This window comes from Haliotis rufescens, unplaced genomic scaffold (genome assembly GCF_023055435.1).
Source record: "Haliotis rufescens isolate VD_foot unplaced genomic scaffold, xgHalRufe1.0.p SCAF_4, whole genome shotgun sequence".
NCBI lineage: Eukaryota > Metazoa > Mollusca > Gastropoda > Lepetellida > Haliotidae > Haliotis > Haliotis rufescens.
The window spans coordinates 19394731-19410871 of NW_025964112.1; the positions used below are offsets into that span (position 1 = coordinate 19394731).

Consider the following 16141-nt stretch of genomic DNA (forward strand, 5'->3'; position numbering starts at 1 on the left):
TAAACATTTCTGCATGAAACCATTATCATTCCAGGCTATAATTTGCTATTATTGGTTTTTTTATTTGCAAACAGATTTATAGTAACAACTTGAACTAATGTATGAAAAAGAAGGTGTGGGGAGACATATGTTTTTATGAGTACATACACATTCTAGTTGTCATGTGGCAAAAATATTCCATGATGTTCTGGGTGGTTCAAACTGGTTTACATTTTGGTTTTGGGTTGGGGTCCATTTTCACATTCACTATACTTCTAAGACTGTACAGGTTGACAGTAATACTGTCCTTTAAATTTGTTCATGTTGATTTCAATGTTAGTAAATAATAACAACAGTGATGGACAAACTGTATTGTTTCAGCATTATCTAATAATGTTGATATTTATCTGTGGAAAATTCATCTTGCTATTGTAGAGTGAATATATGCCTTGAACATACCATACAGGATCAACAAATGCACTATATGATCTAAGCATGATTACAGTGAAACTAAGCAGGAGGTGAAAGGAAGTCCATCTGCACAAATGGGTGCAATAAGTAGCCAATCTGAATTGAGTATTAGATCTTTAGGCATGATGCAAATAAACTACAGAAAGAACTAGGAATTCACTGATGGAATGAATTGATAATCATTCATATTTTTTTCTGTAAAGCTTAGAAGCATGTATGGAGTAGGCAGTCTAAGGTGTACTGCCTGTATTTTCAAATTGTATTTCAAATTTCAAGAACCCTTTGTTATGTTTTAGTAACTCCTCCACCAACCCCACCGCCAACAACTCCAGCCAAACCCAAAGGTAAGGTCACCTTTTCTTACACAGAACTGATATCATATAGCATTGATATGTTACAGAGCTATGATGAAAAAGAAATGTTAACATGATTGAACGTATTTACAATGAACATAGACTTCACTGCTGGTAGAAAAATATGGCCTCACAGCTCTGCCTTTTCATTATAAATCTGTTTGACAATTAAGTTCAGATAGACACAACACTAGAATAGTCATGGTTTGTAGAAATGGCTTCTTAACTTATTGTCTGCAGAATTGTGCAGACATTTACATCTGTAAATACTGATAATATAAAACAAGTCATGATTCTTGATATGACAATGTACTTCAGCCTTCATATAACCACTCCTACTAATGGATGGAGTGGAGAACTAACTACCTGTAATCTTTTAGGAAGTCATACAGATTAGTGTACATGATGTTTATCTCTAGATTACTAAGATTAGGAAATTAATGAAGAAAAAATGCAGCATCCATTCATTAAGCTGAATCCATTTGGGATGTTTCAGACAGGGAGAATTAAGGCAAATCTATATACTGTTTCTCTGATAGCCTCAATGGCAAGTGCCACAATAGCTGTAATATTGCTGAGTACAGCATTAAAACAACAAACACATTAATGATGGCAATAATATAATTAATAATCAAGCAACAAATGTCTTTGAATTAGGCTATTCATCACTGTATTGTAAATTAAACTATGTAATGCTGACAATAGTACACCTGTCTGACTTCAACTTACATAGTTTGTAAGTAAACACTTATGTCAGTTATCGGGATGACTTGAATGTCATCAAATCTTAAAACAAGCATGGGCACCTCTGTCAATCTTGTTTTTGCAATCATCTTGCACAAAGATCAAACATCAACAGTTTTTTTAATTACACACTCACTTTATTAGCATTTTAGACAATATTATTACTTAATGTTCCCCCAAAGTTACAGTTTTCCATGTCTTTCCAGACTGTTCCACTGCCAAGATGGACCTTGTGCTAATCCTGGATACCTCCACCAGTGTCACAGAACCAAACTTCAGACTCATGCAGGACTTCTTGAAGTTCTTCCTTTTCCCTGCAAACATTGATGATGACAATGTCCGAGTTGGTATTGTCATCTACAGTACCAAAGTTGCTATTCAGTTCCAGATGAATGAGTATATTGGGCAAAAGAGAGCCATTTACAAAGCCATTGACAATATACCCTATATGTATGGAAGTACCAATACCTATGGTGGACTGAATGTAATGAGGACTCAGATGTACACACCAGAAACAGGAGACCGACCTGATGTTGAAAATATCTGTATTCTCATCACTGATGGTGTGTCCAATATCAATTCCAGAAGAGTACAGCCTGAGGCAGTTAAAGCCAGAGATCAGAACATCAATATCTATGTCATTGGTATTGGTCTAACAGATACTAAGGAAATTGATGGAATTGCCAGCCGGCCTCTTGATGACTACAGGTTCACTGTTCAGGAGTTCAGTGAACTGAATGAAATGAGACAGAAAGTCTTTGGGTCATTTTGTCCAGGTTAGTGAAAATCATGTATGGCATGAATAAACTAAAGTTGGATGAACAAATCTGTTTCATATGTAGTTCACAGAGCCTTGTTTAAGCTCTGATACTCTTTAACTTGATAATTATGACTACTGGAATGATGTCAGAAGAAATAGAATCAGATAGCCAAAGTATGTACCTCTAATTACATACTAAGCTTGCACTGAAACCATCTCTCTCTCTCTCTCCACATAGTCTTAAACATGGGAAGAGTTTAATTTACTGGCCTCAACAAAGCTTGAATGAATACTTTTGCATGACACTGAATATGTGCAATGACCATTGAAGCAGTTTGGACTTAGTCTCAAATGAGGAGCATTTGTTTCATGCCAGCACTCTTCAACTAATAAATATTTCTGCATGAAACCATTATCATTCCAGGCTATAATTTGCTATTATTGGTTTTTTTATATTTGCAAACAGATTTATAGTAACAACTTGAACTAATGTATGAAAAAGAAGGTGTGGGGAGACATATGTTTTTATGAGTACATACACATTCTAGTTGTCATGTGGCAAAAATATTCCATGATGTTCTGGGTGGTTCAAACTGGTTTACATTTTGGTTTTGGGTTGGGGTCCATTTTCACATTCACTATACTTCTAAGACTGTACAGGTTGACAGTAATACTGTCCTTTAAATTTGTTCATGTTGATTTCAATGTTAGTAAATAATAACAACATTGATGGACAAACTGTATTGTTTCAGCATTATCTAATAATGTTGATATTTATCTGTGGAAAATTCATCTTGCTATTGTAGAGTGAATATATGCCTTGAACATACCATACGGGATCAACAAATGCACTATATGATCTAAGCATGATTTCAGTGAAACTAAGCAGGAGGTGAAAGGAAGTCCATCTGCACAAATGGGTGCAATAAGTAGCCAATCTGAATTGAGTATTAGATCTTTAGGCATGATGCAAATAAACTACAGAAAGAACTAGGAATTCACTGATGGAATGAATTGATAATCATTCATATTTTTGCTGTAAAGCTTAGAAGCATGTATGGAGTAGGCAGTCTAAGGTGTACTGCCTGTATTTTCAAATTGTATTTCAAATTTCAAGAACCCTTTGTTATGTTTTAGTAACTCCTCCACCAACCCCACCGCCAACAACTCCAGCCAAACCCAAAGGTAAGGTCACCTTTTCTTACACAGAACTGATATCATATAGCATTGATATGTTACAGAGCTATGATGAAAAAGAAATGTTAACATGATTGAACGTATTTACAATGAACATAGACTTCACTGCTGGTAGAAAAATATGGCCTCACAGCTCTGCCTTTTCATTATAAATCTGTTTGACAATTAAGTTCAGATAGACACAACACTAGAATAGTCATGGTTTGTAGAAATGGCTTCTTAACTTATTGTCTGCAGAATTGTGCAGACATTTACATCTGTAAATACTGATAATATAAAACAAGTCATGATTCTTGATATGACAATGTACTTCAGCCTTCATATAACCACTCCTACTAATGGATGTAGTGGAGAACTAACTACCTGTAATCTTTTAGGAAGTCATACAGATTAGTGTACATGATGTTTATCTCTAGATTACTAAGATTAGGAAATTAATGAAGAAAAAATGCAGCATCCATTCATTAAGCTGAATCCATTTGGGATGTTTCAGACAGGGAGAATTAAGGCAAATCTATATACTGTTTCTCTGATAGCCTCAATGGCAAGTGCCACAATAGCTGTAATATTGCTGAGTACAGCATTAAAACAACAAACACATTAATGATGGCAATAATATAATTAATAATCAAGCAACAAATGTCTTTGAATTAGGCTATTCATCACTGTATTGTAAATTAAACTATGTAATGCTGACAATAGTACACCTGTCTGACTTCAACTTACATAGTTTGTAAGTAAACACTTATGTCAGTTATCGGGATGACTTTAATGAATGTCATCAAATCTTAAAACAAGCATGGGCACCTCTGTCAATCTTGTTTTTGCAATCATCTTGCACAAAGAACAAACATCAACAGTTTTTTTAATTACACACTCACTTTATTTGCATTTTAGACAATATTATTCCTTATTGTTCCCCCAAAGTTACAGTTTTCCATGTCTTTCCAGACTGTTCCACTGCCAAGATGGACCTTGTGCTAATCCTGGATACCTCCACCAGTGTCACAGAACCCAACTTCAGACTCATGCAGGACTTCTTGAAGTTCTTCCTTTTCCCTGCAAACATTGATGATGACAATGTCCGAGTTGGTATTGTCATCTACAGTACCAAAGTTGCTATTCAGTTCCAGATGAATGAGTATATTGGGCAAAAGAGAGCCATTTACAAAGCCATTGACAATATACCCTATATGTATGGAAGTACCAATACCTATGGTGGACTAAATGTAATGAGGACTCAGATGTACACACCAGAAACAGGAGACCGACCTGATGTTGAAAATATCTGTATTCTCATCACTGATGGTGTGTCCAATATCAATTCCAGAAGATCCATTCCTGAGGCAGTTAAAGCCAGAGATCAGAACATCAATATCTATGTCATTGGTATTGGTCTAACAGATACCAAGGAAATTGATGGAATTGCCAGCCGGCCCCTTGATGACTACAGGTTCACTGTTCAGGAGTTCAGTGAACTGAGTGCAATGAGACAGAAAGTCTTTGGTTCTTTTTGTCCTAGTACGTACCAGTTCCAGCTATAGACTTTTATCAATATCATTCAGACTATGATGCTATTCTTAACCCATTGTTGTCAGTTTGGAATCCTTTATATGTCAAACTAAGATTAAACAAAAAGTAAGATAATATGTATGCAAATTATCTGTTTGTAGTATGCTCTACAATAAATGTTCACACATTTTATTTTACTTTTAATAATGCAACAAAATCTCTGCTCAAAGCATTTAGTAATGTGTTTTTTATCCTTTGGGGTATGCCTAAATGTGTTAGTATATGTTTAGGTTAGATTTCATCAATTTGTCAATAATTTTCATTGCAAAGCTGTTCTTAGACTTCAAGTTGTGATAATTGGAAGTGTGAGAAATCTGTTATTCATTTCAGTTACCACACCACCTCCAACAACTACAACTACTACTACCACGACTACAACTACCACTACTACCACAACTACCCCAGCCCCAACACCTGCTCCAACACCCAAAGCACAAGGTAAGATAAGTTCTCTTATAACAAAGTACCCATTTCCAGTTTCTTTCAAAAATTTGCTCTTACAGTAAGTTAAGGAAGAGAATATATGGATGTCAACTTCTTTTTTATGACGAACACAACATTTCGGAGTATATGCTAACTCCTTCACCAGGTGAATGAATGCCATGAGGCAGAGAGCATATATATATGTACAGGTAAGGACAACAAAATAAAAAGATAACAAAAGGTGGAAAAGTAAGTAAGCTGACACCAAATGTGATGAGCTTGCTTGATTCCTGTAACAATTAATTAATCTTGCACAGAAAATATCTGTTGTGAAATAATATGATTATGTTGTACTATAAGAGACAAGTAATTGGTTATTTCTCATAAATATAAAGGTTGGTAGCATCATTACTAAATGGATTGTATTATGGGGAGTCTTTGATACCATTGGTCCTCAGTAACTCTGTGTATTGGGAAAGAAATTGTATTGCTATATTTTGTGATACAGGTAACTGTATTGCAATACATATTGCGATATATATTGGGAGCTAAAGTGTTTGAAAGTGATTAACACTGATTATACATGCAGATCCTATTTTCTTCATACGAAAGTAAATATTATTTAGCATGGTCAGTCGCCGCCTTTTTATAGTTATGGATACAGGGAAGATAACATTGTGAGACAATTATCACTTTCGTGTTTTTCGCCGTTTTGTCAATCAAATTCGAAGGCAAGCATCATTTAAAAAATGCAAATAATAGCAAAACTTGTTATATTTGTTTTACCCAATATACCGGTAACACTATGCAGTCCTATATCAGTGACCCATGTTATGAGACAATTATATGGAGGATCTGGGTCACGTTGCTTAGACCTAACACTCTCCATTGCTGTCCACACCTCGTTGTGGCACAGTACTGAAGAGTGAAAGTCAGCAGTTCTGGGTGGTGCTTAGCAGTGCTAAGAGGAAAAATAAATATGACAGCCCAAACACTGTAGGGCACGACAAGAAAACAAACTGGAATGTGTCTCTCTCTCAGGATAAAGTTGCCAATGTTCAGGCATGCAAGGCTTACTTCATCAGTGCTTGAGATGCATATGGCTTCAGCTTACTTGGTGCATATCATCAGTATGGTAATAATACATTACATCAAAATAGGAATATAAAGATCAAAAGTTCTGTTCTGTATGGTATTCTGCTTCATAACATACACGTACAGTGTAGGGTTGCACATACAGCAGATGTAGTGGAGATGGCACACTGTTGCATAGGCAACTTCCCAGCATTTCTAAGTGCTGCCTGACACTAATCCCATTTGCTGGCTTAAAGAATGTGACTCTGGTGGCTCCCATTACTGCTGATCACAGATCATACCTGTAACAGGGTGGCATGCATGGCCCAGTCACCTTAGGTACAAACACAGGCTGTTATGTACCTGAAATACCCTTCAAGGCAATACTAAACCAAACTCTCTTAATCACTCCTCTTGAAATATGATCAAATTTTTCCTACTGGTTTGTTTGCTGAAAGCGTGTTACATATTGGATGTCATGATGTATGTGAAATATTCTTGGACATCACTTTAAACTCAGTTTCACCTTGACTAATAACCTCCTGTTATAATATGACTGATATCGCAAACAAGCAGACATTTTAATTTTCAATCACTTTTGTAATAGTCAAACTGTAGATATCTCAAATATGTCATAGATGTTGTTGCAGTGCCTTCTGGGATTTTACAATATTTTGCTATTTATTGAAAATACAAATGAATGTTTCATATTAATAATCTCTATTTACATTAATACATGTATGAAATATATGCATCAACTTTCTACTAACATGTTTCTGACACCTATTTCATTCCCCCATACCAAACCATGTTCATGAATTTGTTTCCAGACTGCTCTAACAATAAGATGGACCTTGTGCTAATCCTGGATACCTCCACCAGTGTCACAGAACCCAACTTCAGACTCATGCAGGACTTCTTGAAGTTCTTCCTTTTCCCTGCAAACATTGATGATGACAATGTCCGAGTTGGTATTGTCATCTACAGTACCAAAGTTGCTATTCAGTTCCAGATGAATGAGTATATTGGGCAAAAGAGAGCCATTTACAAAGCCATTGACAATATACCCTATATGTATGGAAGTACCAATACCTATGGTGGACTAAATGTAATGAGGACTCAGATGTACACACCAGAAACAGGAGACCGACCTGATGTTGAAAATATCTGTATTCTCATCACTGATGGTGTGTCCAATATCAATTCCAGAAGAGTACAGCCTGAGGCAGTTAAAGCCAGAGATCAGAACATCAATATCTATGTCATTGGTATTGGTCTAACAGATACCAAGGAAATTGATGGAATTGCCAGCCGGCCTCTTGATGACTACAGGTTCACTGTTCAGGAGTTCAGTGAACTGAATGAAATGAGACAGAAAGTCTTTGGTTCTTTTTGTCCAGGTAAAAACTTGACTGAAGATTGTAACCATGCACTTAACACACGGGTCAGAAACTTAAAGGCCACATTTTCAAGGTTTTTGGCTATTGACAAAATAAAGACTTGATTATTCAGACTAGAATAATTTTGGGCTTACATAATTGTATCGATAGTTTGAAACTCAGATTTAGTATGTTAGCATTTTTCAAAATTCTGTTCAAATTGCTGTTAAACCCTAACTCGCTCACTTATCATGTCTAATTGATGTTGTCACTTTTATTTTAGTTGCTGTACCAACTCCTCCTCCCAAGACAAGTAAGTTAGAGTTTGTAGATACTCCAACTTTGTAACAATCTGCTAGTTTATGAACACCTTATTTACAATTCCTGTAGCTTTTGCAACATGTTTTATTGCGAGTCCAATATTGAATGTTACTTTGGAATATTTATATTTATGAAACATATTGACAAACCAACTGCGGAACCTTTACGCAACAGCCAATCATATGTGTTCAGAGTAGAACTAGCATTATCTCAGGGTTATTCACTTTATTAGTGCTACTATATTAAGTACATATTTGGAATGTTGATGGAATCACTCAGCAACCAGGTATGTGAATGCCATGTATGTGAGTGCATATTGAGTCCATCAATGTTGACATTACTGCCAGATGTAAAATCAGTAGGATGTGAACTTAAAATTCCTATTTTTTTTATCTTGAATTATTTTTTACAAAATCTTTTTAGGAGGGGTCAGAAAAAAATATTTTTGCATCCAATATATAATCAATTTGCAAAAGATTTTTACCTGGACCTGAAGTTAATCATCTTAAGCGATACATTGAATTAATAATGTTTAAGTCAGTGAAGTTTTGCTGTATAGTCATGACCAACTAAATGTGCTTTTGCTTATTATAGCTAAAATGGATAGAATTATCATAAAAACCTGCATGTTATCAGAAATCTGCAGACCACTTAACTTGATCACAATCTGCATTTCCCTAACAACAGACTGCTATCTATTCTATTGTTATGTAACGTCATCGGCATTTCTTTTTTGTGATGTCATCCAATAGTATGTTCTAAGACATTGCTATTTGTCAATTAATTACCCCTTTTTAATACAGCCACTTAACTTATGCTGCTGTTTGTTTATTTGTTCATTTTGGGTTTAGGTACAATTTCTATCTATTTTAGGTGCAATAACAGAACCTGTATTTTTCAGGGCATTATCATTTGCATGAAGTCTTCAACCTGTTCTACTGCGCTCCTCTGTCAGGTAGTTTATGGCTGACCTCAGGCTTCTGCAAACAATAAGGCCCTGAAAAATAATGTAACCCTTATAATAACATAGAAGCTATAACAAAGAAAGATAGGCTATATTTTAAGTTCAGAACCACAATTGTTTGAAAGACATTGCAATAAACAAAACATCTCTTTGAACAAACACTCATTTGAATGTTTGAGAATGTCATCAACCCAGATGGCATGGGACATTGCTCATTACATCAATCACTGGTTTGTTTGGTCCAGATTTGATTATGTGCCATCATATAGCTGAAATATTGCTAGTGCTACTTAAAACAACAAACAAACAGGCTTCTGGCTCTGGCTTCTAATCAAGTCAAGCTGGCATCATCTCAGCCTCAAAAAAAAAAAAAGAACAAGACTGAAGCCAGTTTACTTTTTCCAGTGCTTGCGTAATTGGCTTTGCTGTGCAGAGCTCTATTGTTTTCATTAGAGAACTGAATTGGGCATGTGACGTTACACTTGGAAATTATTTCATGCATGATTTAGGGTCGGTCGGGTAGCCTAGTGGTTAAAGCGTTCGCTCGTCATACCGAAGACCCAGGTTCGATTCCCGACATGGGTACATTGTGTGAAGCCAATTTCTGGTGTCCCCCGCCGTGATATTGCTGGAATATTGCTAAAAGCGGCGTAAAACCATACTCACTCTCTCACTCACTCATTCATGCATGATTTAAAAACAGACACAACCGTCAACATACTGTCTCTTTAACATTACCAGGATTATAGTCTTTTCTCAGATGTTTATTGTGGAGATAGATGAGTATGTTGTGTACCAGCTGTTCTTCATTTGTTTTGTGACCATTAACATTAATGTTTGTAAGTGTTATATGCAACTCCAACTCAACAAGTATAATAGTTTTATGTTGTATTGTGTGAATTACAACGTTCTAAGTTCATGTTTCTATATCCATTGTCCTAACAGTCACTTGTTGAATGTTTCAGTGTTATTCTGTCTCAGTTAATGCAAAGGTGAGGAGGAGATGCTCCATCAACACTCTGCTCTTCAGACTGAAGCTCAACACTTTGCCTCAAACTACATGTATATGTAATGGCTGATATGCACATGATACAAATTGTTCTTAGGTCAACCATTTGGTATTGTTTTCTTGCAACAAAGACCTACAAATGTCATTACCGGTAGTCAAGTTAAAATATGGGAATTGTGACCATCTGAGTACTAAGATTGCTTTGTAATACAGGTCCCAAATTGGAGGGGGGGCCTTTATTTGTTTTAAAAATATGAATATTAAGATCTAGTTCAAGACACAGGAGCAAATTTTACTTGAAAGGTATGCACTTGTGGCCTGCTATCTCAAACATGATGGAACATACAAAGTTGAGGTATTGTATTACTGATTGTACTAGAACGGTATCAAACCAGTAGTAACAATTCAACATAAATATTTTTAAACCTTCAAGATGTCAGAGTTTGAAATGACATAATGAACTCAGCAGTGGTTGGTATGGAAATATCTCTGAGAGTAAAATATACTGTACTGACAACCATGGTTTTGATGACAAATGTGCTACAGGAGATCAGTTCTGTGTTGTTTCCACTTGCGACAAGTTTTGTCATCTGTGTGGTATGTGTTTATGTCAATTTGTGGTATGTGTTTGTCCATTTGCACTACATCTATCTTCTTCACAGGTTTGCTTCTACATCACCTATTGTTTCTCCAGTACTAATGCCTTGTACATTTAGGTTGTTCTGATGCCAAAATGGACCTTGTGCTAATCCTGGATACCTCGACAAGTGTCACAGAACCCAACTTCAGACTCATGCAGGACTTCTTGAAATACTTCCTTGTCCCTGCTAACATTGACAGGGACAATGTCCGAGTTGGTATTGTCATCTACAGTACCAAAGTTGCCATTCAGTTCCAGATGAATGAATACATAGGTTCTAAGAGAGATCTTTACAAAGCCATTGACAACATACCCTATATGTACGGAAGTACTAACACTTATGGTGGAATAAATGTAATGAGAACGCAGATGTTCACACCAGCAACAGGAGACCGACCGGATGTTGAGAATGTGGCCATTCTCATCACTGATGGTGTGTCCAATATCAATGCCAGAAGGACAATTCCAGAAGCTGTCAAAGCACGAGACCAAAACATCCACATCTATGTTATTGGTATTGGTCTGCAAGATACAAGGGAAATTGATGGCATTGCATCACGGCCTGTTGAGGAGAATCGTTTCACTGTCCAGGAGTTCAGTGAACTGTCTTCAATGAGGGAAAAAGTCTTTGGAACTCTCTGTCCAAGTAAGAGATATATTTTTCATTTTGATAATTCAAAGTTCCAACATTCAGGCCTCCTTATATAATTAAAAGGGACAAAACCCTTTCCATATTCATCAGAAATCTCTGCCAAAAGCAGAGTCAACTGCACGATTCCGACTTTATCATGAGCATGTATTTATGAATCACTCTCCAATAGTGATGACACCAGGTGTTCGCAAAAAGAGAGCTTATCCTGCCCCACATGTGGCACCTGTCAAAAACACATGCAAAGGCAAGTCAGATTTTCACCTGAAAAAAGATGGGAACATGGGATACAAGTCAAAATAGGTAATTGCATCAGACATAATTTTTGTCACTGATGCATCAAATTTGGAAATATCCTTCGACCATAAAACTTTTTGAAAGCTTTACTGATGCCTTGAAAGTTGTAACCTTGATCAAACAACTTCTGAGCATGATGCTCTTTGAAATCTTGGAAGAAATTGTACCTCAAAAGTTGTGAACTGTAGACACCAAAGGCTGGAGATATTGCTTACATAAAGGAAAAAATTAAAGTCACCCCTCTTGTCATACAGTCTTGTGGACAGTGTTTTGTTTCTCTGAATCTTTGTGCCAAGATCTAAATATGAAACAGATGAGGTGGTCTCTCTTGTCTCTCTTGTCTTGCTAGTTCAGGTGGTTAAATCAATCACCCAAGCTGTCACTCATGTAACTTCATTAGGACTGAGGATATAAGGGAGGAAGTTAACATCAGACCATATATTAGAATTAAAACATGACTGTTGGTTGAAAATGTCAAATTGTGAGCAAGGGAAAAGTCTGCGGTTTTCCATTTTCATCCAACAGTGGGTTACAATAGTAAACATGATTTGGTTGCAGATTCGATTCAAGTCATAGAATTTTCATGTAAAACAAATCATGACTCTTAACATGTCAAAAATGAATATTAAATGCATGTTCAAAGAATGTTTGTAACCTTTTAGTGATGTATCATGATAACATTTATTCTAAGTTTTCATATAATAATGTGATCAACAACAAGTGCTTTTATGAGTTATTATGGTGTAACATTTATAAAACATTTCATTTTATTATAGTTTAGCAAGTAATACATATCATCAGGTAAAATGCATATACAAAATATCAGTAGTTTCAGTTATACTTTTTATATAGATGCTAGCCTAATGTAACGGGCCCATCTCCAAGACATTACTATTCATTGAAAGTCAAGGGCATTCTCCCTGAATGTCATGGGCAAAGATACAAGAAACCTTAAAAACAATAAGATGGCACTTCTATAGGTTTATGAATCCAGTTAACAAGCAAATTCCTCAGGATGTTTTATATATGTACTTTTGTTAGACATTTGTCTCCGAAAGGAATTTAATTTGTAGCATTGAGCTTTGCATTACAGACATGTCAGACTAGAAACCTGTTTTGATCAGTGTTTCATCTCATCACTCAGATCATGACACCTTTGTTCCTTTTTATCCTTCACAATTGGTGGTCTACTATTATCTTACATCCATTTGATTATGTTGTGCGAAAACCACTTTTGACCAACAAGAAAATTGCTTAGAAAATGTCATGTTGAAAAATGTTAAAAATGCAAATGTTATTCTGCATAGTATGTTTTAAACCGTATTCTTTTTGTTTTCCAGTTGAAGAAGTAACGACAACAACCACAACCACAACTACCACTACTACTACTACAACCACAACCACGACAACACCTAAACCGATACCTATTACCTTTGCCCCCAAGAAAGTCAGTAAGTAAAAATTACTTGATATATTCAGTGATTTTCATTTAATACAACTTTAATGGAAAAATGCGTTAAATTTCTGATTTGTAACATGTGTTTGAAATATTGCCGATTCAGCATCACTCAGTTTAAATTTGTGAAATAGATATGGTTGCATTAATGATTCAACAATTGTGATCTGAAACTGAAGTTTATTTTTCAAAGTTTATCTGCATCCTCTGAGTATATACTTTGTCTGTTAAAAACTCTACTTGTCTAAACTTTCACTTTGTGTCTTTTTGCAATAGAGAAAGTCTTCTTTATTGTCTGTGTGTCTAATAATATTTGTAAAGTAATTTTTTTGCAGAACATGTCCTAACCTTGTCTGAATGGTGATAACTTGTCCAATTGTCTGCAATTTCATTGTGAGATCTGTCAATACATTTGTGTTTTCTGTGATGTATTCATTGGAATAAATTGTATTGTACATGTGAATCTGATCAGTATCTCAATAATGATGTGGTTCATGTTTCTCTGTTTCTGTAATACATAACTTCTTGGTGCATGCATATTTCCATTGCATGCTCATTAATCTTTTGACAATACTGACAGGTAATATTTTGTTTGTTTGTGTTTCATTTTATGGGTTGATGAGAAGGATTAAGGATTAATTTATCAGAATATGTGATACAGTTTGGGGCACTACAATCAAAACAAGTTATGGTACAGTATGGTGCTAAGAACCCCACAGTGTATGTTTTTGTAAATTGGATGTGATTTTTTTTTTCACTGATCCTAATATAAATCCTTGTTTATAGTTTTCTCTGAAAATTCTATATGATAAGTCTGTTTGATAGAAGTATTTTTTCATTACTTGAAAACTCACAGGTAAGGCCAAACATGAGTTACTTCAATGTTATTCCACAATATTTCTGTTTTGATTCTTATTTTTTCTGTTCATGTATTCACTTTTCTGTTACAAGTACTAGTAGATCAATTTCATACCAGCTGATAAAATCTTGGATTGTATATTTCAATTTAATTGGTTATGTAGGTAAAATATATTTACGGGTATATTATCATAAGCATATAACTACCATTCCTTATGCCAATATAATAACTACATATTTTACATTCATTTCTGTTTGTCTAACAAAATATGTTTTTGTTGTCTGTTAATCTCCCACACAGGTGAAACAGGTGACTCCTGTTTTGGGATGTGTTTTATATGTGTGTTGTATAAGTTTGTTTATGTCATGTTATAGACATACATGTATGTCTGTATACTTGTACTCTTACTTCACCATACTTTACTTTCTCCATGTTCTAAATATTGTAACTAACAGTTGTAAATTGAACTCAGGATACAATATATATGTTGTAGCTAACATTTATGAACATCTGCTCTGTATACTCTTACACCTAATGAACTTGTCATCACATCTTCATGCATTGTATATGTTCAGTATAGATGTGATACATTAGTCTACACGACATCATTGTTTCTAGGCTGTTCTGATGCCAAGATGGATCTTGTGTTAATCCTGGATACCTCCACCAGTGTCACTGAACCCAACTTCAGACTCATGCAGGATTTCTTAAAATTCTTTCTGGCTAATGCCAACATTGATGATGACAATGTCCGAGTTGGTATTGTCATCTACAGCACCAAAGTTGCCATCCAGTTCCAGATGAATGAATATATAGGGCAAAAGAAAGAAGTTTACAAGGCCATTGACAGAATACCATATATGTATGGAAGTACCAACACTTACGGAGGACTGAATATAATGCGGACTCAGATGTTCACACCTGGAACAGGTGATCGACCTGGTGTTGATAATGTGTGTATTCTCATCACTGATGGTGTGTCCAATATCAATTCCAGAAGAACAATTCCTGAGGCTGTCAAAGCCAGAGATCAGAATATCCATATCTATGTGATTGGTATTGGTCTTACAGACACTAAGGAAATTGATGGAATTGCCACACCACCTATTGAAGAAAACCGTTTCACTGTTCAGGAGTTCAGTGAATTGTCTTCTATGAGAGAAAAGGTCTTTGGATCACTTTGTCCTGGTTAGTACATTTTTCCTGGGTTTTTTTAAATCACATAAAGTTGTATACTGTATCTTTGTCAGTACCAACCCATCTTCTCCAATTCTTGTTTGTGTATGATCTTAAAATAAGTCATGTCACTTAACATATTTGTTAAATGTTATAGGTATTGATTTGTCTGTCAAAAGCTCCTTTGCCAGTTACTGATATATATGTGACACATGATTTCCAATATCTTTTTCAGAGGCACTACCAACACCACCCCCACCAAAGAGTGAGTCAGCATTGCACCTCTTTACCATCTCAGCTCTTCTCTCTGACTAATTCATGTATTTTACTTTGGATGAAACACAGTACATCATCTCAGGAATTTTCAAAAACTGGAGTTTTGACTTTACCATTCATTTGATATATATTTAGGACATACCTAGATGAAGAAAATCTCAGAAACCTGTCAAATGACCTATTACGGATGTATGCACAAGCAATTGTCTTAAGATGTGTCTCTGTAATCAGTCTTTCATTTGGTAAATTCTCTTAAGTCTTTGACATGAAATTATCAGGAAGAACATGCCAATAGGCTTATTTTAGGATGAGTGTGTTTGTTTGTTGTATAACTCAGCAATATTCAAGCTATATAACCGTGGCCTATAGAGATTTGTTCCTGGAAAAGACAATTCAATGAGTGATATTATGAGCAATGATCGTCATCGTATGGGTATAATGACATGAAATCAACCAATCACCAAGCCTGACAATTCAATCCATTTAGTCACCTCTTATGACCAGCATAGGTTGCTGGGGACCTATTCTAACCTGAAATCCCT

At 35.5% G+C, this 16141-nt stretch overlaps 1 protein-coding gene across 26 annotated transcripts in view; it reads left to right on the plus strand.

The window, feature by feature from the left end:
* Positions 1-16141, plus strand: part of LOC124132118 — a 239477-nt gene that overhangs the window by 114005 nt on the left and 109331 nt on the right. For 3 of the 26 annotated variants that reach the window (XM_048382613.1, XM_048382615.1, XM_048382618.1), the window contains exons 25-35: positions 747-794; positions 1754-2323; positions 3445-3492; positions 4456-5025; positions 5407-5514; positions 7404-7973; positions 8236-8265; positions 10963-11532; positions 13173-13283; positions 14766-15335; positions 15559-15588. The exons of 21 other annotated variants lie outside the window; for them this stretch is intronic. In XM_048382613.1, the coding sequence (XP_048238570.1) occupies positions 747-794; positions 1754-2323; positions 3445-3492; positions 4456-5025; positions 5407-5514; positions 7404-7973; positions 8236-8265; positions 10963-11532; positions 13173-13283; positions 14766-15335; positions 15559-15588 (3225 nt within the window). The remainder of the gene's footprint in view (positions 1-746; positions 795-1753; positions 2324-3444; positions 3493-4455; positions 5026-5406; positions 5515-7403; positions 7974-8235; positions 8266-10962; positions 11533-13172; positions 13284-14765; positions 15336-15558; positions 15589-16141) is intronic. 2 more of the 26 variants (XM_048382616.1, XM_048382627.1) reach the window with 2 other exon arrangements.